Below are 25,336 nucleotides of genomic sequence, written 5' to 3'. Positions count from 1 at the left end.
TCAGAGGTTTCGGTCGCGCCCCTTTAGCGTCCTGCGCTCTGGCGCCATCTTTGCTACCGGTGTTGTCTCGTTCGCGCCGGAGCAGCACGCGCTGTTCGTTTCTTCATACAGAAAGACGACATTAACGCTTATTAACGCGTTATACTGCGCTGTTCCCATCAGCGGGAGGTGAGCAGTGTTTTATTGCCATTTTGTGAAACTTAAGAGAAAATTCTAAGATATTTGGACAGAGAAATGGAGCGTCAGCTGTGTGCGTGTGCCGCCCTGCGCGCGAGGCCTTTGAGTTTCAATCAGATATCGTTGTTTTCCACTAATACTCAATGAAAGTCATTCTGATCGAAGTGTTTAATAACTAAGCTGGCGTTTTAGAAAAACCGAGTGAAGTAATGTTATGGATGTATGGTTAACATGCAGGGGGAAAGTCTCTGAGGTAAATTCTTGCGTCATCGTTTATTCTCACAGGCGCGCGCGAATGAGTCATGACGTGCGCGCGCACTTGCTCCACGTGTTCGATTTGATTAAACCTCCACTTTTATTACAGTTTATAAAGGTATTATATCATATCTGTGAATGCACAGTTAGTCTGTTATGTAAATCAGTGGATATATGTTCGGGTGCGGGCAGGTTACGATTCATTAATAGGATCTGTGACGTACTAATTAATAATTTGATTGTAAAATGTTTCATGTTCGAGTCCCATTGAAAGTTTTGTGAGCAATCATCTATTTTAACGCTCTTGGTCTAGACATAAGGGATATTTCACCCCCAGAAAAATGACATTTCTGTCATCATTTGCTCACACTTGTCAAAAAGCTGTTTGAGTTTCTTGTGTTGAACATAAAAGATGTTTTGAAGAATGTTGGAAACCAGTAACCATTGACTTCCATTGTATTTTTATTACCATTGGGGTAAAGTTTGTTTTATATTTGCACATTCTGACTTTCTCCTTAATATAATTTCAGAAAAGTATACTTTGCTAATTCTGAATAGTGAGATCATATTAGCAGCCAATGACTATCAAAGTACAGTGTTTGTTCACAGTCGATTAAATCGTGCTAATGTTGTTTTGAGTTGTACTTACATGCAATTTCACACCCAATATTAATAGTAGCATGCAAACAATGTTATATAGAGTGTTTCAATGTTCAAATATGAATGAATATGTAAGTATAAAACCAAATTATCCTCATCTGTATTATGTACTATGGAAGTCAATGGTTACAGATTTTCAGCTTTCTTCAAAATATATTTCAATGTTCAACATAATAAAGACACTCATAAAGGTTTGGAGCCACTTAAGGGTTATATAATAGTAATTAGTGTAAATAATACTGAGCAAATTTACATTTTTGGGTGAAGTATCCCTTTAAAGCTCAGGTTATCTCAACAGAACTATAATAAATGACAGTAACACTAGCAGTTCAATAATGTATGTGCTGGGTTGGATGACAGTGCAGTGTGTGTATGTTTAAACGAGCTGTCATGTGACTTCATTGCTGCACTGTCAAATATATGGCAACTCAGCAACCTCATTCATCCAGATGCTGAACTGTTGACTAAGGAAACCAGTGAGCAGACCAGGATCTCAGATGGGTTTAAATGGGAAGAAACTGCTTCAAGACAGTATTTTGTTGGAGTTTACTTTGTTTCCTCTGTGTGCCCTATTGTTGATGTGTGCTAGCTGGTGATTACCCGATTTTAAAGGAGATTGTGGGTGGTTGCTAGGGTGTTCAGAATGGTTGCTAGGTGGTTTCTTACTGGCTCAAGTAAAATGCCTGGCTTGCATTGTTAGTAAGACTGAATGATGTTGTAGAAAACTTGTAATGTTATGAATGCAGTGTATGTGTTTGAAGTAAATAAAAATTAGATTTAAAGGGAGAGTTTACCCAAAACAGAGTTTCTGTCATCATTCCTACAATCCTCTTTTTTTTGTTGAACATGTTTAATGTTAAATGTTAGATACCAGTAACTATTGACTTCCATAGTATTTTTTTACTATATTAAAGTCAATGGTTACTCGTTTGTAACATATTTTCTTATGTTCAACAGAATAAAGAAAATCGTAAAGCTGTTGAAGCACTTGTAAATAGTGAGTCATTTTTATTTTTGGATAAACTATCTCTTTGAATACGTTTAAAACCTGAAAATGACGTAGTCTCACTATATTTGTCTCTCACTAAATCATAGGACTCATTTACACTATTGCAACATGTTAATTTAGGAGGTGTTTGTATTAATCGTTTCTCTCTTGTTCTAGTGAGGTCAATATTTGCAATAGCAAACAATATGTCAAATATTTGCAATATGTCAAGCATACAGTGCTCAGCATAAATGAGAAACCCTCTTTTGTAAACGAATATTTTGATCCATTTCTCAGTGAATATAGCCAATATATTTTGGTGCATTTAAACAAAACAGTTTTATTAAAGTTGTAATCTGTAAGTGTAAAAAATAGAGTTTGGTCACTGAACATTTTTAGGAATAGAAAGATAAAACATTTGCATTCTAATTAATTAATTATTGCAAAATAAATTACAAACGTCAATTTTTATGTTTCTCTCCATTTTTCTTTTCATTAAATTTTTTAAAAATTATTTTTCCCCAACATTTTAACTTGGGCACTAATTTTTGGTCTGTGATCTTCATTTTTAATTATTATTATTATTATTATTTTGGTTGCTTAGTTTCAGTTGTCTTCAGTATTGATTAATTGATATGTGCACAATATATTATTGTGAAGCATCTTGTAAAAATATACTAATTTAACTCCTTAATGCTGAGCACTGTATGCTTTTTTTTAAAGCTCCATTTCAAATGTTATCAGACATTAATAAATGATTATTATTATTCTACATAAATTGTTAAATTTTTATTAAAATAACTCTAAAAAGTAGTATTTGATTTTTCTTTAAAGTATGATTTATTGAGTTTGAAGATGTATTTTTTGTTATAAACCTATTTTTTTATTAAAGAAAATTGTTGTTTGTAAATAGGACTGGGCGGTATGACTAAAATTTCACAGTATGAGAACGTTTTTTTATGCTAACTATAACTTTCACAATATAGGTTATATAAAGGTAATTTTGCCAGAAAATGTACAAAAGGGCTTTATATAATGAAATATTAATCTTATAAGAAAAGAAAAGATCTTTATTTTATTTGATTATTTTGTTTTTAAGCATATTACTATAGTGTACAAAATACAACTTAAATTTCAAAAACTAAGTTTTAGGCCCCTAAAAAGTCTTAAATTCGCCGCAGTTTTAGTTTGTAGGTCTTAAATCGTTTTAAATAGGACTTCATTTTGCTTTGTCTAAGTAAAGCTATACAGTTGGGCCAACAATCATACAGTCCCCAACAATACATCTCAATAAAATCTTATTTTTATATTTAAGTTTTTTTTTTATTGAGATACAATTCCTAACAGCTGTTACATATTTTAACAGCAAGTTTTTCAAATTAAATTCCCCAATCAGGAAAAAAAAAATTAAAACAATTACACTATTCCTCACGATAATGCTAGAAAAAGTCTCAACCCTGCATAAGCCTAAGGTGCTTTCACACCTGCCTTATTTAGTTTGATTGAATCGCACTAGAGTTTGTTTCCCCTTTTGGTGCGGTTCGTTTGGGCAGGTGTGAATGCAGCAATCGTACTCGAGTGCGCACCAAAAGTGGACCGAATAAGTGTACCGAGACCTGCTTGAAGAGGTGGTCTCGGTACGCTTTCAAACGAACCCTGGAGCGGTTTGTTTGTGGTGAGAATATGATCTGTACTAAAACAGGTCCAACCGCAAAAAGTACTTCGCGTTTTGGACTAATTCAGCTGCCGTAGGCCGATGCGCTGTGCATTATCGGATATGGAGGAAAAATATTTGTTGACAGCGCTTTACCAACAGAGAGAGAGAGAGAGAGAGAGAATAACATTATCTGATGGATCGTTGGTAATATTTCCGCAAGATGACCATGTTGCAGTTTAGCTAAATTAATTCACCCTTCCTCCTGAAGTGACGTGCGATGCATTAAAACATTTTTTTACAGCCGCGGCCGCGCTTCATTTTCGTAATGTATAGTTTGTCTAAAGCAATAATACAATCAGTCAGCGCAGTCGTCCCTCCAGAGTAAAAGCGACATTTTGTGTCTGCCAGTTTTGTTTACTTGCGGGAGTTCAAAGGCATTTTACCGCACATGAATTCTGACCAATCAATAAGCAGTTTAGGAAATATGTTCAACAACATCTGGCCAATAAGTGATGTGGATTTTGTCAGATGACCGCATTTTGGTTCGTTTCAACTGGTTCGGACCAAAGCCAGCAGTGTGGTGTGAAAACGACCCAAAGACGGCAGAAAATGCAACAATGTATCATTTAATACCCTTGGTCCGGACCAAATGAAGCGAACTACAGATGTGAAAGCACCCTAACATTTCATTCCTAATGGTCATAAAAAGTCATTAGGCTTGTAGATTTCCTGCAGAAACCCTGTAAAATAAATCCCAATTGAGTAACAGAAAAAGAAAGCTTAAGTATGAAAATATAAATATGTAAACACTTTAAGGAAATAACAAAATTTTCCTTCAAAAATACATCATAAAAACAATGACAATTCTAGTGTGTTGAAATATTAAAAGTAAGTCATTTGTTAAAATATAAAGCAATTGGCAATGCTCCACTCAAAAAAATAAGTTTACGGTACACATTTCACACATTACAATATATTCCACAATAGCGCCTAGTTAATTTGTACATTTGATGTGTTTTTGCCATGAATTATCCAGGTAAGCTGATAATGGAACTAAACACAAAACTCTCCTTCTCTCTGTAGTGAGGTCTAGACCTCATCTGTTCCTGTAGATCTGCGTCGCCAGTGCGCGAACATCAAACCAGGCAAATGGCGGACAAGAACACCAGAATCGCTATCGTCAACCACGACAAGTGCAAACCCAAGAAATGCCGTCAGGAGTGCAAGAAGAGCTGTCCTGTGGTGCGGATGGGTAAGAAACACACTGTGTTTTTAGCTGATCTTATTTTATTTGCTCGTGGTATTCTGTATCATTGATGTCTAATGTTTTTGTTTTGTTTTTTCCTCAGGTAAGCTGTGTATTGAAGTCTCACCTCAGAGTAAAATCGTTTGGATCTCAGAGTCTCTCTGCATCGGATGTGGAATCTGCATTAAGGTATTAAAGCAACAGGTTTAATGCATACAAAAATATATGGATGTTTCTGAGGTTTATATTCATTTATCATTAGTGAGCTTCAGCTTAGTGGATTATCTATACACATTTTAGTAGAATCCTGTTCAGATGCATCAGATATAATTAATTAGGCTTTTGAGAAGGATTAATTTCCAGAACCATTACTTTTGCTGTTCCTCAGCGTGATTGATCATCCAAAGCCTCTAAAGCATGAGTGCCCAGTGCTTGGAAATGGTGCTCGCTGCAGAGCCATTTGGGCGAGCTGAGCTCCAGCGAGGGGGAGCATGAGCTCTCGTTCTGCCTCCTGTAAGCTGTTTTAATGCGTACACCAACCCCACCCCTAACCCTACCCCCAGTGACATCACTTGTAGAAGAAGTGCAAAAAAGGTGGAGCTCAAGCTCAAGCTCCCCCTCGCTGGAGCTCAGCTCGCCCAAATGGCTCTGCAGCGAGCACCACTTGAGTGCTTGAGGGTCCTGCAAAATTTAGTACCAACTTCAATCCCACACACTTGGGCTAGATAATCAAGTTCTTACCAGGCTTTTTAGAAACATCCGTGCAGGTGTGTTGTGGCAAGTTGGAGCTAAAATCTGCATGACACCGGCCCTCCAGGATTGAGTTTGGGCACCCCTGCTCTGAAACATTTAAATATCAACATTTTTAACCTCTCAGTCATTTTAGTATTATATGCTTTGAAACTACAAATAATTGATCCAAAAAACTTTAAATATTTTAAATATTATACTTAGACATTATGTATGTATATAAAAATTGTTCTAAGGTCAATATTATTAGCCCATTTAAGCTTTATTTGTGTTGATTGTCTACAGAACAAACTACTGCTATTCAGTGACTTGCCTAATTACTCTAACTTTAACCTAGTTAAGCCTTTAATGTCACTTTAAGCTGATTACTAGTGTCTTGATGAATATCTAGTCTAATTTTATGTAGTCATCATGGCAAAGATAAAAGATATTAGCTACTACAATTTAGATTAGTATAACAAATGTTATAATCTCTCCATTAAGCAACACTTGGGAAATAATTTTTAAAAAGTTAAAAATTCACACGAGAACAAATAATTCTGACTTCAACTGTATATTGCGATAGCTAATTTATATGCATTTTATGCAAATAGTCTGCTGTGCTGTTATGAAGATCTCATTGATTTACATTGTAAGCTCTTGGAATTTGTTTGTTTTGAACATTAATGGTCTTACTGAGGCTGCAAGATATTGAAAAAAATCTGACATTGACTTCTGACATATTTTGTTTTTCTGCTATTATATATTTTGATGTGAATACAGTTTTACCACATGACTTGAAGAGCTTTATTTGGAAAAGAACTCTTCATTTTAGATTCATTAGGGTAATTTTGTAGGGGAGTGAATCTCGAATAATATATCAAATATATTATAGCAATATAAATTGCATTGTATATTATTCATTCATTCATTTTCTTGTCGGCTTAGTTCCTTTATTAATCCGGGGTCGCCACAGCGGAATGAACCGCCAACTTATCCAGCAAGTTTTTATGCAGCGGATGCCCTTCTAGCCGCAACCCATCTCTGGGAAACATCCACACACACACACTCATACACTACGGACAATTTAGCCTACCCAAATCACCTGTACCACATGTATTTAGACTGTGGGGGAAACCGGAGCACCCGGAAGAAACCCACGCGAAGGCAGGGAGAACATGCAAACTCCACACAGAAACACCAACTGAGCCGAGGTTCGAACCAGCGACCTTCTTGCTGTGAGGCAACAGCACTACCTACTACCTACTGCCTCGCCCTGCATTGTATATTATGTAATCTTTATTAAAGTTACAAACATAGTAAGTTTTTTATATGACAGGATGTTTTAAACTCTGAAATATTGAAAATGTTCACATAGTCACAGGCCTTAAAGGGGTAGTTCACCCAAAATGTACTCACTATTTACTCACACTTCAGTTGTTTCAAACGTTTACGAGTTATTAAAATGTGTTTTTTTGTGTTCAGCATAAATAAAAGAAACCCATAAATTTTTGAAACAAAAAGTATGTATTAAAAAAAGTATAGTGTAATTTTTGGGTAAACTATATCTTTAAAAACGCACGCCAACGATAAACTTTTACTCCATTATTGTTAAACACTGAATTAATTATGATCAACTATAATCCCAACTCAACATTGCATATCCTGTGATGTGACTATTGAACATTGCATTATCGATGCTGAAACTATATATTGTGCAGCCCTAGATCTTACCCTAAATTATTACTGTTGCCCTAAAAGTCATATCTGCTTATTTTAATGTAGAAATGTCCATTTGGTGCTCTTTCAATCGTGAACCTGCCAAGCAACCTGGAGAAGGAAACCACACACAGATACTGTGCCAATTCCTTCAAGCTGCACAGGTACGAGCATACATTACATCTGAGTCACACCTGAATTTGTTTCTGTAATTGTTGTTTAATCAGAGTGTTTGTGTTTGTCAGGTTGCCCATCCCTCGTCCGGGTGAAGTGCTGGGGCTTGTGGGTACTAACGGTATTGGGAAATCCACTGCTCTCAAAATCCTGGCAGGAAAACAGAAACCAAACCTGGGGAGATTTGATGTGAGTCTGAGACACACACACACGCTGCACATAGGATTTTTTTCTGTAAGTAAAACTGCACTGTGAGGGTTGGGTTTAGGGGTTGGGTGGGGTTAGAAAAATAGAAAATACAGTTTGTACAGTATAAAAGCAATGGAAACCTATGTATTGCCCCCTCAATTCACAAGTGTTTACCCAAAATGCACATTCCCTTAATTTGAGCCATGAAACTGAAAAATTGTTTATATTAAAGCAATACAAGGAGACATGCAAAAGGATTTATTTGTTTGAATATAAAATGTACAGAAGGTTAGAAATGCATTAGGACTCTTATTTTGAAATTCTGTCACTACTTCCATTAACTCTTACAACCGTCTACAGCATTCAGTATAACCACAGAGAATAAAAACCCCATACAAATATTATCATAATTCATACTGTAGATAATAAGCATATTATTATCATAATTCATAACTGTAGATCATAAGCAGTCAAATTTGTGAGACTAAATATGGATCACTCAGATTTAATAAAATCTTTTGATTTTAATGTTTAGTAATCCCATTATTGTGTTTGCTTTTCTATTTTCAAATGTAAAAAAAAACACGTTTTAATAGAATGTATATTTGTTAATTATATTAGAGAACGCTTTTATTCATGTGATATTTTAAGTCAAAAGGTGTCTTTTAGAGGAATTTTACTACATTTATCATTGATCAAACTGAAATAACTTTTTTTCGTCTGTGTTATTTGTGTATATTGATACATATATTTTATTAATTTTGTATTTTTTGCAATAAATAATTATTACGAGTTTATTCATATTTATTCATTTTAAATTATATATTGAATATTTAATACAAGTGTCTTCATGTATATGGGGTATATGCCGAAGCATGCTAATAAGACTTTTAATTTTCCAGTAACCTGGGTTAAGCGCTTCCGGCGAATGGCATGCCAATGCGAAATCCGGTGCGTTTAAGGTCTGTTTTCTTTAAAAATCAGCGATCTCCACGGGCTGAGTGATATCCGGTCTTAAAGTGGGTCTCAAATTGTACAAGAAGCACTGCATTACATTACATTTCCCCCGCCATGTCTTTATAATATGAGCATTTATTTTACCCCAGTATATTTAATGAAGCTTCTGCGTTAGCCTGCCGACTCTGACGGGCGCGTGCGAGTAAACAGCTTTTTGTCTCGTTTTACGCTTGAGCAACCAAATAAACGCTAAAGTTTATTTAACTGAATGTATTTTAATGACATTACAACATCGATGCTGTATAAGAAACCGTATGAAATGAGAAAGTTCACAATAACAGCTCACCGGAAGTGTATCAGCATGGAAACAGCACTAGCTCGGCATATACCCTATAGCCTATGCTGCTAATATGGCATTGAAACATAAATAAATTTCCAAATTTAATACCATGGTAAGGCTTATCATGGAGAGATGCACTGGTTTTTAACTTATATTATGTGTTTCCAGGCTCCCCCTGACTGGCAGGAGATTCTGGCGTATTTCCGCGGCTCTGAGCTGCAGAATTACTTCACTAAGATCCTGGAGGACGACCTGAAGGCCATCGTAAAGCCTCAATATGTTGATCAAATCCCCAAAACCGTTAAGGTCAGAAGGAAAGCAAGCTGACTTGAATTTAAAGGGGGGCTATTATGCAAAAAACACCTTTATAAAGGGTTTAAACACTGTAGTTGTGTGGCAGCAGTGTGAATATAACCAGCCTCTAATGGTAAACCTTAATTTATTCTGTTGTTTATAATCAGACAGTCTGCAGAAACACTTTGATTGACATTCTCGCTGTGGGTGTCATGAGAGGGAACCCCCCCCCCCATTAGAGATCATATCCCCCTCATTAGTATAAACAGCCCTAAGTGAGAAGCAGCCGTCCATTAGCCATTAGAGTGTTTGAGCTGCTGAAGATAATTTTCACACCAATAATGTTAGTCTTGTTTTTGAATCTGCCACTATGCTGACACACAGGCATTTGTAGCTCCGCCCTCTTTTGGAAACCACACAATCTCATTTGAATTTAAAGCGACAGTCACCAAATGCCACAATAAGATCAAAGCCTAAAAGGGTCAGTTTCAGAAAGTTATAAAACATTATTTGTGTGGTATTTTGAGCTGAAATTTCACACACATACACTAGGGACATCAGAGACTGACTTTACATCTTGTAAAGGACAAAATAGGTCCTCTTTAAGTCATTTTATGTTGTTTGGTTGTGTTGTAATTCTGTTTGTCCTGCAGGGGTCAGTAGGTGCCATCCTAAGCCGAAAGGATGACACCAAGACAGAAGAGCTGGTGTGTGAACAGCTGGGTATGTGCTTATGCATTTCTGATGCGTGAGATTTACTAAAGTTTTGTTATGTGCATGATGTTGATGGTGGTCCTGTGCTCTGATTGGTCAGATCTGTTGCACTTGCGTGACCGTAATGTTGAGGACCTATCAGGAGGAGAGCTGCAGAGATTTGCCTGCGCCGTCGTCTGCATTCAGAGAGCTGATATGTGAGGTTTTTTTTTTTTGTTTTTGACATATGGAGAGAGAAAAAGGTGGCCATGTGGCTTAGTGGTTAGCACTGTAGTCTCACAGCAAGAAGGTCGCTGGATTGGTAATTCGATAGTACTATATTTCAAATAGTTTATTTTTTTAGTTATTTTAATATTGTTAAATGTTATTGTTTAATTCTGAATACCATTTTAATATTTCAGAATTAATAAATCAGATTAATTGTGTTTTATTTTTTAAAAAACATATTTAGTCAATAGAATTGTTACATTTTAACTGTTAAATTTTTTTTCAGTTGTTAAACTTTTTTTTTCAATAAATTTTAAACTTTTTTTTTTTAAACAAATTGTGTTTTAAAAAAGATTTCATGGTTTAAAACAAATTTATAACAAGAAAAAGTGATAATTACATGAAAAACCAAACATGTAAAATGTATAATAAAAATGTAATTATATATAATGGGGGAAAAACTAAGACACTGTCATTTAATTATAATAATTATTGCTACATAAAACCTCAATGAATTAATTTTGTTTTGCCTCTGTGTCTTTTTGACTCTTGAAGTTCTGATAATGTTTCCCAGTGATGGGTTGCAGCTGAAAGGGCATCCACTGCATAACACATATGCTGGATAAGTCGGCAGTTTAAGCCAAAAAGCAAATTAATGAACTATTATTTATTCATTCATTCATTTTTTCTTTGGCCTAGTCCCTTCATTCATCAGGGGTCGCCACAGTGGAATGAACTGCCAACTTATCCAGCAAATGTTTTATGGGAAGTGTTACTTTTATTATTGGTAATATTAATTAATGAGCAATACTTAAGTTTATTGTAATATTTTATAAAGGTATGTGATTTTAACAATTGACAGGTAAAAATTGACGTCTTAAAATTGTTGCCAATTTTCACATTATAATTATTTGCCAAATTCTGTGACATTTATACATTAAATTATGACCAAATTCTACAATTTGTTTTAGTTCCATTAATTGGTTACTTGTGTCCTTTTCAGTAAGTGCAAAACTGATCAATTGTTTTAGTTAATAATAATAACAATAATATTAAATAGTATTATTTTGTTTTAAATGAATTTTTATTAAAGATTACAACATTGCATAATGCAGTGTAAATGTTTGCTATTAATTCCTAGCTACTTTAATGGTTGTAAATACATGTATAGAAAAACTTAACATCCTTAGGACTTATAAAGGAGGAAAGAAAAAATTATAAGAAATAAAAAAAATACATAATAATTAAAAAAGGACAATAAGATGGAGAAAGTAAGGAGTGACCTTGACTGATAATTTGCTCATGTAATTCATGTTTAGATTCATGTTCGACGAGCCGTCCAGTTATCTTGATGTGAAACAGAGGCTGAGAGCCGCCATCACCATCCGCTCCCTCATCTCTCCAGACAGGTACCGTTCTCTGAAACCACTGCTAATTAGCCTTGGCTAGTCTCTCTGTATCTCAGAATAACACGACTCTGCTCGTGTCTACAGGTACATCATTGTGGTGGAGCACGACTTGAGTGTGCTGGATTACCTGTCAGACTTCATCTGCTGTCTGTATGGAGTTCCCAGTGCTTATGGGGTGGTGACCATGCCCTTCAGCGTCAGAGAAGGTATGCATATAGCAAAATAGTTACTATTGCCTTTCTATCAGCGGGAACCAGTCTGGCCATTCTCTTCTGACCTCTGGTATAAACAAGGCATTTGCGCTCACAGAACTGCCGCTCACTGGATATTCTCTGTTTTTGGGCCATTCTCTGTAAACCCTAGAGATGGTTGTGCATTGAAATCCTAGTTAATCTGCCGTTTCTGAAATACTCAGAGCAGCCCGTCTGTCACCAACAACCATGCCACGTTCAAAGTGACTTAAATCCCCTTTCTTCCCCATTCTGATGCTCGCTTTGAACTGCAGCAGATCGTCTTGACCATGTCTTCATGCCTAAATGCGTTGAGTTGCTGCCTTATTTGATAGGCTGATTAGAAGTTTGCATTAATGAGCAGTTGGGTGTACCTAATAAAGTGGCCGGTTAGTTACTTGTATCCTGTCATATTTGCCTCAGTTAGACATGCAATAACAATGCTAAGTTAAATGTGTGTACTGGAAACTAACGGTATTTGTGTGTGACTTAAAGGGCTTGAATAAACTCTACAACAAATACTTTGAATAAACTTGCTTGGTATTTTGACTCTGAATATCTGCACATTGTCAATTCTGTTATTCTTTTCTAGTTTATTTTTTATTATTATTATTTTGCATTAATGTTTAAAGATCTAAATAATATTTAAAAATATATTTTTGTTTTTAAAATGCACATTTGATAAGAATAAATTATAAGTTGCAACTAAAAATTTATTTATTTTTTTATAATCAGGAATCAACATTTTCCTGGACGGCTACGTGCCGACGGAGAACCTGCGCTTCAGAGAGACGTCTCTTGTGTTTAAAGTGGCAGAGACGGCAGCTGAAGAGGAGGTGAAGAAACTGTGCCGTTATCAGTATCCCAACATGAAGAAGAGCATGGGCGAGTTCACACTCACCATCACCGAAGGAGAGTTCACAGACTCTGAGATCATGGTCATGCTCGGAGAGAACGGTGAGATCAGACTGCACTCTTCATCTCTGCTGATTATTAATGTTTTCTTTATTTTCATAAATAGGGCTGTACAATATACAGTTAAAGTCAGAATTATTAACCGTCCTGTATATTTTTCTTCCCAATTTTTTGTTAAATGAAAAGATTATTTTCAACATTTCTAATCATAATAGTTTTAATAACTCATTTCAAATTGATTTCTTTTCTCATTGCCATGATGACGGCACATAATATTACACTAGATATTCTTCAAGACACTTGTATTCAGCAGAGGTCACACATGTGCAAGTCACAAGCAAGTCTCAAGTCATAACCTTCAAGTCTCAAGCAAGTCAAGTCATTTTTTTGTCGGAGTCAAGTCACTGCTTATTTCAAGTCACGTCGAGTCACTTTCAAGTCAATCTAATTATATATATATATATATATATATATATATATATATATATACACATATATACATATATATATATATATATATATAAAATAAATCTTTGGTGGAGCGCCTTCCCTTTTTCATAACCGCATTATCTGATGGCCGAATAGCAAATAAATCGTTCAAATGAATCGTTTATATCAATCTAATGAATCATTTAAAGTGGTTCTTTTTAATGAACCGAATGATCCAGTCCAGCAAATTCAACTGATTCTTTCGGACCGATCTGAGAAGAGATGAGCTGTTAATGCATGTGTAACTATATTTTTATATTTATATATATATATATATATATATATATATATATATATATATATATATATATATATTAGCTTGTTAGTTTGATTAGTGTTGATTTCAAATGCAATAAAATATGTTTGAATAAAACTTGTAGTAACGGTGCTTGTAATTTGTGGGTGCGACTAAATTTTGGCTAATGCGCCTACATTTTTAAAGTTAAGAGCACCGGTGCTACCAAGCAAAAAGGTTATTTTCGAGCCCTGCACTACGTACATATCTTTTACAGTCTATGCCACACACACACACATATTATGTACCATCAACAAAAGCTTGACCCCTTCTGTGTTTACAAGTACAAGCGCAGCTGTTTATGGGTCGTTTCTGGTTGGTGATTTCAGAATGTAGCTGTATTTTGGAATAGATGTGTGAACGCTCTTTTCCGGAAAAATTACATAACGTTCCTGCCTGTGTAAACAGCGCTTTTTTTATCTACTGGTAAAGTCGTTCCAGTAATTTTCCAGATTTTTACCGGTATCACTGTGAAAGGGGCTTTTGACAGTAATTATTCTTAATTTCTATTATATACTACTATGGACGGTCAAGTTAAATCCTAATGAAAAAACACACATGCAAATGATAAACTTTCACTCCATTATGGTCTACCTCTTCATTCATCCATTCATTTTATTTTCGGCTTAGTCCCTTTATTAATCTGGGTTCGCCACAGCCAAATGAACCGCCAATTTATCCAGCATATTTTTTACACAGCTGATGCCCTTCCAGCTGCAACCCATCTCAAGTCCTAAATTTTGTCTGACTCAAGTCAAGTCATGTGACTTGAGTACCCCATCTCTGGTATTCAGCTTAAAGTAACATTTAAAGGCTTCACTAGGCTAACTAGGGTAAAGTTAGTATAAATAAGCAAGTCATTGTGGAAAGACAGTGGTTTGTTCTGGAGACGATCCAAAACCAATGTAGCTTAAGGGGGCTAATAATACTGACCTTAAAATAGGTTTAAAACAATTAAAAACTGCTTTTATTCTAGCTTAAATAAAACACATAAGCTTTCTCCAGAAGAAAAAATATTATAGGAAATACTGTGAAAAATTCCTGAATCTGTTCAACATCATTTGGGAAATATCTGAAAGAGAAAAAAATTCACAGGAGGGCGAATAATTCTGACTTACGCCTATATTGTGCAGTCCTACATCTAAACCAGTTTTCTTCTTTTAGGAACGGGGAAAACCACCTTCATCAGGATGCTTGCCGGAGGCCTCAAACCAGACGGAGGAGGTGAAAACCAGCACACACCACAACTATATTCTGCTGAAATGCTGATTTGTTTTAATCAGAAATATTTTTAAGTAATCTAATAATCACATTTTTCTATCCTTCCTTTTATTTATTAATACATTAAAATTGATCTGTTTCTATCTTTTATCAAGCTTATCTAATTTACATGCTTTTCAAAATAATTTTTTTTATCTTCATAATGCATTTATATTTTCTCATTTAAAGTACAAAACACGTTTACAGATTGATATTTTTCTGCTCCCATAACTCTGTGGCTAGTTGCTCTAGAAAATATAATTAAATTTTTCAATATAATGTTAACATATACTTTCTCTGTCAATTTATGTGTTGACTTTTTACTGCAAATGTCACATCCACAACGCTGGAATATATATATATATATATATATATATATATATATATATATATATATATATATATATATATATATATATATATATATATATATATATATATTATTTAAACTAATAGCAGTAAAAAAAATTGTATTTTGCATGCCCTCAAGGGACAGTTCATCCAAAAAAGAAAATTTACTCTTAAACCTATTTGAGTTTCTTCTGTTGAACACAAAAGAAGATATTTTGAAGAATGTTGGTAGCTGGCATCCATAGACCTCCATTTCCTACTATGAAAGTCAATGGGTGCCATCAACCAGCTTTCTTTAAAATATCTTCTTTTGTGTTTAACAGAGGAAACTCAAATGATTTAAAACCACATGATGGGGAACAAATCATAAGGTAATTTAAATTTTTGGGTGAACCTTCTCATTCGCTTATTAAAACATATGCATTTTATTAAAAGTGTGTTTTTTTTAATGTAGCGCTATGAATTATGAGAGTTAAATGAAAGTCTACCGCTAGACACAAGCACTTTCTTCTCACAAGAATAGCTACTGGCTGATTGATACAGATTATTAAGCCTATTTGTAATGCTAACTGGAGTGTGTGTTGTTTGTCAGGTGATGTGCCTATCCTGAACGTGAGCTACAAACCACAGAAGATCAGCCCTAAGTTTAAAGTGAGTTTGAAGCGGATGCCCTTTCAGCTGCTTCTTAATACTAGGAAAATGAATAATGTTCCAGCTTTGGTTTCTTATAGTCAGTATTAAATAAATATAAGTTAACATGTTACCGGTAGAAATATTAAGTGGCTAAAGTGGTTTTAAAATGAATGGAGTGTTAAATCTATTGAATTCCACTCTCTGTTCCTGTATATACCATGGTGATGCATTTATTTTATCCAGTTCATTCTTTTGAAGAGATCTGTTGTGGAGTTTTTTGCAAAAATGTAAACCGTATGAAAATGTAGAGAACCTTATGATCTGTATGTATTTTTCTCTTGATGAAAATGAAGCTGGCATGGTGTTTAACACACACAAACTGAAGTTGACCATCTCTGTGTGTTTTAGGGCAGTGTTCGAGCTCTGCTGCATGACAAGATCAGAGACGCGTACACACACCCTCAGTTCGTCACTGACGTCATGAAGCCCATGCAGATCGAGAGCATCATCGACCAGGACGTGAGTATAACACTACTACTGTACAAGTGTAATACTCATAATTTTCTCTTCATATAGCTGTATATATAGCTATTATGGCCTGTTTCCATTGAGTGGTTCGGTTTGGTACGCTTTTATGGCTGTTTCCACTGTCAGCGTACCATACCACTTTTTCAGCACCCTTTCGAAAGGGTACCAAAAGGTGGAGCTACACGCGCAGCCGAACGCTGATTGGTTCAGGGATACGTCACGAGATTGTGGAGCTAGACAGAATGTAAACAAAGGATCCGCCATGTTCTAATACACAGGCGAGAGATTACATGGATTTAACGTTACTATATGCATAAAATAACCAGCCGTAAATGACCCGGGCTCAAACAAACCGTGTCGTCGTCTTGATGAACAGACACAATGCAAAGAAGAACAAAATCTGCCGTGTCCTGTTGTTGCTTTACGAGCCCATCTAAAAAGTGCGAGCGGTATTCGCTTTCTTCCGGAAGGGCGCGATCGCGTCTATTTTTGATATAACAAACTTCTTGAGCTGATGATAATAATGTGTAACGTTACGTGATTGTTGAAGTGTCTCCGTCATCTGATCCATTCAGAAAGAAAAGGATAAGCGCGAGAGTAAAGTGCGGAAAAAAGGAGAAACCCGGCAAAACACAGGAGCAAAAGTGTTTAACAACCTGAATCATGAACAAACTGCCATGTTTATCTTTGCCTTTTGGATTATTATGAACTGGGAATAACAGAATGACTCTCTAACAGAGCTGACATGTGCTGCTGAAGATTACAGACACAGATGAGAGGTTTGCGCTGACTGTGGGCTATATTGCGTGTGTTTGTGAACTCAAATAAGGACTAAATGCATGCTGTGTGTAGTTTTTCTGTAATTAATTGAATTGAATTGAATTTTATTTGACAGATTTTAGACAAACTGTACAAAAAGTATTCCATACACTTTGTTAAAAAAAACTGTCGCGGATAAAAACACAATAAAGCCCAGGGCTTATTTCCATTGTGGTCCTCTGTTAAATAAAAACAATGTATGGCTTCAAAATACTAATGAAGAAATAAAACAAACAGTCGCCACAGCGGTACGAACAGTCAACCCATCCAGCACATGTTCCACACAGCCAATGGCCTTCCAGACACAAACCTATTCACACTCAAGTAAGATATAATTTAAAAGATCCTCGTCCACCATGCAAACTAATTATCCTCATCAAACAACCATCTTTTGATAGCTTTTTTGAACAACCTTAAATCTTTTATTTCCTTAATTGATTTTGGTAGTTTGTTCCACATGATTGCACTTGTATATAAAAACATATTTTTCCCCACTAAACTTCTAAATTTAAATAAACAAATATTAAAATCCCAACTCCTAGTACTGTATGAATGCTGTTGCCTCACCATTTGAAAATAATTAATCAAATAGCTAGGAACCACATTATTAAACATTTTACGTCCCAATTTTAAAGACACACTCTATTACTAACAGTTAACATACCTAATTTATTAAAAGACTCTTTGTGCAAATGTGCTCTAGGATGCATTTTTAAAATTATTCGTACTAATTTATTTTGTGCCTTTTGCAATTTCTCAATTTTGTGAGCAGCTACTGTACCACAATGACGTAGCATAATCAAAATGGGGTTGAATTAAAACTCCTGCCAACAATTGTAAAGAATGAACATCCAAAAGATCAGATTGCCTTGCTAAAAACCTAATTTTTCCACAAATCTTTGTAAAAACCTTTTTTGGTAATAATATAATATAATATTTCGGAGACTGTAAGGGGCTGTATGTGTTCATATATGTTGCATTTATATATTTATTTTATATAATTACAGACGTTACAGTAGCCTCTCTCGCACTGTCATTGATCTGCAGTTATAATCAAATCATGTTCATAGAAAGGTCAGTAATAAACATTTATAAACAAGTATTTATGTGTGTAAAGCGTCTGTTTTGTGGGAAGTGCTGCTCATTATATGTAAATGACCCGTACAGCTTTACTGTACACATTTATTCGAGCGAGCATGACGTCGACTTAAACTTTGTTATACACCACACCCAACAAAAGGGTACCCTTTGTGGTGGAAGCGCAAGCCTGATAAAGGTGACCCGTACCGTGCTGTACCAGTCAGTGGAAACGAGCCATTACATAACCATTACACTGTGGGAAAAGCTGGTTTTTGGGTGGTTTTGCTCTCTCACTACAATCGATTCGCTAAAAGGGTAGTGAATTTGCCCAAAGTGAATTGTTCAAAGCATTTTTAAATTAAGATTTGTCACCAGAAATCATTTCTATTTGCTCAGAAAATGATGGCCAAATTAAGACTCAAAATCAGCCCAGAGTGGATGAAAACACCCGCAAAAGCACACACGGGTTAAGACACTGTGTTTGTGTGTTGTCTGCAGGTCCAGAATCTGTCTGGTGGTGAGCTGCAGCGTGTGGCTTTGGCTTTGTGTTTAGGCAAACCAGCGGATGTCTATCTGATCGACGAGCCGTCCGCTTATCTGGACTCTGAGCAGCGTCTCATGGCTGCCAGGGTCATCAAACGGTAAAACAGCAACACTTTCTTTGCTTTTGATGTGCTTTATATATGCTAGATGCTCATTTACTTTCATTGTCATTCAGATTCATCCTTCATGCGAAGAAGACTGCATTTGTGGTGGAGCACGATTTCATCATGGCCACGTATCTGGCGGACAGAGTCATCGTATTCGACGGAATTCCATCCAGGACCACTAACGCCAATGCGTACGTACTTCATTCGCACTGACTGAATACTTTACATTAGAGTTGCACAATGGAGCCTTTTCACATTCGCTGGTTTAAGTAATGCATCTGTCATATTAACATCGAGATGTGCTTTTTGTTTCATCAGTCCGCAGACGCTGTTGGCTGGCATGAATAAGTTTTTAGCGCAGCTGGAGATCACCTTCAGGAGAGACCCAAACAACTTCAGACCAAGAATTAACAAACTCAATTCCATTAAGGTAAATGTTCCTTTAGATTCAGATCTTTATATGGTATTAAATGGATAGATTGTTTTCATCTGTTAAAATTTAGTTGTGTGAACAGATTTTCTGTAATTAGTCTTCCGAAATGTTTATTTGAAGATTATTGGTCAGTTCTTATCACATGACTCGCTTGGCACTCACAGCCCACTCGCAGCATTCTTTTCAACTGTGTGCATCTGGAAGACGCGAGTCGTCACACCGCTTGAAGTGTGCAAGCCGCACACCTCCATTTGACATAACTAATTTGCGCAATCTCTAGAAAAGCAATATGCGATCAGCCTGCTGTCATATGCGGTCTCCAGCAGTTGATCTTCTTGCACAGACATGCTGGATTCACCTGATTTGTTGACAAATGGGTTGGGAATCCATTCCTTGGCAGTTTGTAGGTCCTGCACTGGGCCTTTTCCCCTTAGCAAAGAAACTTTCCAAACAAGTTTCTTATGGCCTGTTTCCACTGAGTGGTATGGTTTTATGCTTTTATGGCTGTTTCCACTGTCAAAAGGCACCTAAAATGGCCCGTTTCCACTGAGAGGTACAGTACGGTATGGTATGGGTCACCTTTATCAGGCTTGCGTTTCCACGGTCAAAAGTCAGGGTCGGCGCGTCCATAGAGGCGGCCGCCTAGGACAGCAGAATAGAGAGGGCGGCGTCCGCAACACTACCCTCACCACCCACGCCCTCAGTTATATCCGCGTCTAAGGCAGCAGAATAGAGAGGGCGGCATCTGTGACACTACCCTCACCACCCGCGCCCTCAGTTATATCCACATCTTAGGCGGCAGAATAGAGAGAGCGGCGTCCGCGACACTACCCTCACCAGCCGCGCCCTCAGTTATATCCGCATCTAAGGCGGCAGAATAGAGAGGGCGGCGTCCTCGACACTACCCTCACCACCCGCGCCCTCAGTTATATCCGCATCTTAGGCGGCAGAATAGAGAGGCGACGTCCGCGACACTACCCTCACCACCCGCGCTTTCAGTTATATCCGCGTCTAAGGTGGCAGAATAGAGAGGGTGGCGTCTAGGGCTGCACGATATTGGAAAAAATTGACATTGCGATATTTTTTTTCCCTGCAATATATATTGCGATATTATATATATATATATATATATATATATATATATATATATATATATATACAGGGCTCGAAATTAACCTTTTTGCTTGGTAGCACCGGTGCTCCTAACTTTAGCATGAATCTTGTTAGAAAACGAAATAGAATATAATAGAAATAGAATAGAGAGAGCGGCATCCTCGACACTACCCTCACCAACCGCGCCCTCAGTTATATCCGCATCTAAGGCGGCAGAATAGAGAGGGCGGCGTCCTCGACACTACCCTCACAACCCGCGCTTTCAGTTATATCCGCGTCTAGGGCGGCAGAATAGAGAGGGTGGCATCTGTCCTCGACACTACCCTCACCACCCGCGCCCTCAGTTATATCCGTATCTAAGGCGGCAGAATAGAGAGAGCGGCGTCCGTGACACTACCCTCACAACCCGCGCCCTCAGTTATATCCGCTGCATCTAGGGCGGCAGAATAGAGAAGGCGACGTCTGCGACAGCACCCCCCAGCACCCATCCCCCAGCCTTTCACTTTAGACAAAGGACGGTCACGCCGCCCTCAACCCTAGAGCGTAAGTTCAGCAAAGTGTACCATTTTGGTGGGCATGTTGTACGAAAGAAAGTTTCAGTCGGCATCATTTTTACACAAGGAAATGTCACAGTAAAGCTGTACGGGTCGCTTGCATGCCATATGAGAAGCACTTCTCACAAAACAGATGCTTTATACACATAAATACTTGTGCATAAATGTTCAATACTGACCTTTCTGTCAACATGATTTGATTATAACTGCAGATCAATGATGCGCATGCGAAACAGCCTACTGTAACGTCTATTTCTGTCATTGATCTACAATTATAATCAAATCATATTGATAGAAAGGTCAGAACCAAATATTATTGCAAATACCGTAAAGTATTTTGCTCCATTTTCGCCTTGAACTTTATGTACACTGAGCTTCTGTAAACCACCAATTGCTTGCATGTTTGTGGACACTTGGTGAATTCAGCTCACTCTGATTTTAATTAGAAGTTGATCGCTCTCTGCTTTTCTCTTTCAGGATGTGGAACAAAAGAAGAGTGGAAACTACTTCTTCCTGGATGACTGAACGTCAATTCAGAAAACTCCAGAAATTCAGCCGCTTGATACGACATCAAACCAGAAAATGCTGGAACAGCGGACTTACATGTTTGACTGAATAACCATCATCATCTTCATCATCATCACTCTGTCCAGCGGGTTCACTTCAGAAACACAGCCCTCATCCTCAAATACGCCAAGCTTGTGTCATCATGCCAAAAGAGGAGAGATGTTTATTACAAATAAATGTGTTTCTGGGTGAATTATCATTAACAGTACTGAAGTTCCTTCCGCTCACACGAGTGCTGTGAATGAATTCACACACGCCAAACATGCTACTGTATATTTTGAAATAAAATATTTTAATCACGTTACATGATGCGTTACATATTAAATAACCCCGTTTCTCAAGATCTGGCGTTCTGCCACCTTGTGAAGATGCAGATTAAAACACACTACCATCTACACACACCCAAAATAATCTGTTGTGTCATGATATTGGGTGACGCGTCTGTGCAGTGGGATTGTTTTGGAATAAACTGACTTTAAATGGAAAGACCACAACTGAGAAAGGCTTGTGTTTATGCTTAAATACATATTCAGTGTGTAATTCCCTCCCATGAATGGGGTTTCAGCCAAAAACTGATTTCAAATAGAAAGACTGCGAGTATAAATGCATTTTTTGGGTAATGTTTGGTGTCAAATTGTTAATATTATTTTTATAATGTGGCAACACAATATCATTCATTTTCCTTCGGTTTATTCTCTTATTTATCACGGGTCAACACTAAGGATGACTGACGTGAAAAGACGTTTCGACAGTGTTGAGATGAAAGAAACGCAAATGTTTTGAAACACCCAGGTCACGTAACTAAAGTGTTTATAATCACCTGTTCACGTGGCTAAAGTGTTTAGGTGCGTTCGACTTCATGCAGCGCTGCGCAGATCGATCGAAATCTGTCTTAAAGCAGTGCATGCTGGTTAGAAATCTTGTCCGGATTGATGCTGCGCCGACGCCACGTGACTGTCACATGTGGCTTCAAAGTACCGCGACAGCGCTCCGAGATCAGACGGCAAACTCAGACAAGTGGTGCTCGCTGCAGAGCCATTTGAGGAGAGTTGAGCTCCAGAGAGGGGGAGCTTAAGCTTGAGCTCCACCTTTTTTGCACTTCTTCTATGAGTGATGTCACTGGGGGTAGGGTTAGGGGTGGGGTTGGTGTACGCATTAAAACAGCTTACAGGAGGAGGAGCGACAGCTCATGCTCCCCCTCTCTGGAGCTCACCTCTCCTCAAATGGCTCTGCAGCGAGCACCCTCTCGACTCAGACCGTGCAGCTTCTGAAGAGTGGCTGCAGGAGCTCTGATGACGACACCGATATTACACGATTGGCCGAGTTCACCACATGACAACAAACACGTGTATTTCGGGTTTATAATTGGACAAATTCTGATTCAAAAGTTTCAAAACAAACAATTCACTTTTCACAGCCTCTCTATCCTGTACACATCTTGCTTATTAAAAGACTACAAATATTTTACTGCAGTATCATCTTTTGTTAAATAATCTGGTTATAAAGGTTAGCTTGTTTGCACAGGTTTATTTTTTAACTTTTTTATACAGACTATTTACTGCATTCATGAACGATTTAAATGATATATTTTAGTGAATAACCTAAATATGAACTCAAATAAGTCTTACAGACTTGAAATAAAATAATCATCATCATTGATCCTGCCACCCTAAAGCTCTCTTAACAAATAATGTTAAAGAACTATTTTATTAAATAATTATAAAATGGTTTTATTATTATAATATAAATATATATTTTATTCATAATTCTCCATTATTTTTTAAAAAGGAACTGTAGTTTGTAGAGATTGTATTCTGTTTTATTTGGAAATGTTTTGTAGTTATAAATAAAAATAACAAAAATTATGATGATGCCTTGTGGTCTGTCATCATGACAGCAGCTACTTTGAGTCCCGAAGTGTCAAGCTGTCCGTCTTGACGGATCCGTTTTCAACTCCGCCCACCACCCACCCCAGTGGTTTTTTTATTCGTAAAGTGTTTAATGATATTGACCGTTATTATATACAATATTTTTAAAAATGTTTTTATTCCAGCCCAACTAAAAAGACAAAAATACTTCCTCTAGAATAAAAATATAATAGGAGACACTGTGAAAAATTGCCTTGTTCTGTTAGCAACAGTAAAATAAATATTTTACCATGTACTACGCCAGCAAAGGTCCTGGATTCTCACACCAGAATGAGAGCATAGTATCTAAATCCGGCTGAAAATAAAGAAACATCTGTTTTTTGGTGGTTTTATTGCTACAGAAGTCAATCTTTAAATAGGAACATTAAAAATGTCATTTTTGAGTGAGATGTTAATGGTCTTATCCAGGGGTTCCAGTTCCAAACCTGCTCCGCCTCCAACACACTTAAGCCAGGTCACACTTCACTTTTTGCCCCACAGACTCATTCATACGCACTCGAATGCAGCAAACTAAAAACACAAGCTTGTGCGACAAGTTTCGCAGTTCCCTGGGTTGGAAAGTTGAAGCTTGGTGAATTCTGACCTGCCAAATCACATCACGTGATTGCACGAGATCAAAGATCACAACATGACCTCTATGTACAGAAATTTAAAATATGGACCAATCGCTCGCTTTTTTAAATATCTAATGTAAATATTTTCTTTAATCCTGTCTTCGCAGCGCCATACTACAGAATTTCGCAAGCTCTAGTGTGACCACGGTATTACCTGCAGGTTTCAATGCCTGAAGGACTTAAGCTGCGGTCACACTGGGCTTTTCCTCCCGTAGACTTCCATTCATACGCAAGCGAATGCGTCAGACCGGAAACGCACTGTCATGCTTTAAGTTTTGCAATTTGCTGCGGTGCAAAGGTCAAACTTGGCGAATTCTGACCTGCGAACTTGCATCACTTGACTGCATGTGCCCAATCGAGGATCAAAACATCATATCTCTGGACAGAAATTTAAAACATGGAGCAATCGCTCACTTTTTTTAATATTTAATAATCTTGTTAATCCCGCCCCTTTTCACAGTGCCGTACGACAGAATTTCGTACACACAAACTCTAGTGCAGCGGTGGCCAACCCTGTTCCTGGAGAGCCAGCTTCCTGCAGATTTCAGTTGCTACCCATATCAAACACACCTGAACCAATTAATTAGAACCTGAATACCTCGTGATAATTACAGGCAGGTGTGTTTGATATGGGTAGCAACTGAAATCTGCAAAAAGCTGGCTCTCCAGGAACAGGGTTGGCCACCCCTGCTCTAGTGTGACCACAGCTTTAATTAGTTTGATCAAGTGTGTTTAACTAGGGTTGGCACTAAACTGTGTAGCGCTGCGACCCTCCAGGAATCGAGTTAGAGAGCTATGGATAAAGCTGCGGTCACACTAGAGCAGGGGTCCTGCAGATTTTAGCCCCAGCCCTAATCAAACACACCTGAACAAGCTGATCAAGGTCTTACTAGGTATACTTGAAACACCCAGGCAGGTGTGTTGAGGCAAACTGGAGCTAAACCCTGCACAGCACAGACCCTCCAGGAACGAGATTGAGGACCCCTACACTAGAGTTTGAGAATTTGAATAGCTGTAGCACGGTGTTGGGAAAAGAGGTGGGATTAAACAAGATGATTAGACATTTCTAAAAGCAAGCGCTTGGTCCAATTTCTGCCCAGAGAGGTCATGTTTTGATCCCCGATCGGTCTCATGCAGTCAAGTCATGCGATTTCGCAGGTCA

At 37.3% G+C, this 25,336-nt stretch overlaps 1 protein-coding gene across 2 annotated transcripts; it reads left to right on the top strand.

The window, feature by feature from the left end:
- The first annotated feature begins 52 nt into the window (after positions 1–52).
- On the top strand, positions 53–22,394 carry abce1 (ATP-binding cassette, sub-family E (OABP), member 1). Of its 2 annotated transcripts, none has more exon segments than NM_213051.2 (19): positions 53–168; positions 4,821–4,989; positions 5,087–5,172; positions 7,498–7,595; positions 7,677–7,794; positions 9,260–9,397; positions 10,039–10,108; positions 10,200–10,296; positions 11,626–11,715; positions 11,800–11,921; positions 12,681–12,902; positions 14,809–14,868; positions 15,848–15,906; positions 16,297–16,407; positions 18,814–18,956; positions 19,034–19,156; positions 19,284–19,395; positions 21,543–22,263; positions 22,313–22,394. In NM_213051.2, coding segments are annotated over 17 exon segments (1,800 nt in total). In that variant the 5' UTR covers positions 53–168; positions 4,821–4,886; the 3' UTR covers positions 21,591–22,263; positions 22,313–22,394.
- Positions 22,395–25,336: the final 2,942 nt, after the last annotated feature.

Source organism: Danio rerio, chromosome 23, assembly GCF_049306965.1.
Source record: "Danio rerio strain Tuebingen ecotype United States chromosome 23, GRCz12tu, whole genome shotgun sequence".
Classification (NCBI taxonomy): Eukaryota; Metazoa; Chordata; class Actinopteri; order Cypriniformes; family Danionidae; genus Danio; species Danio rerio.
This window is presented reverse-complemented; position numbering and strand designations above follow the sequence as displayed.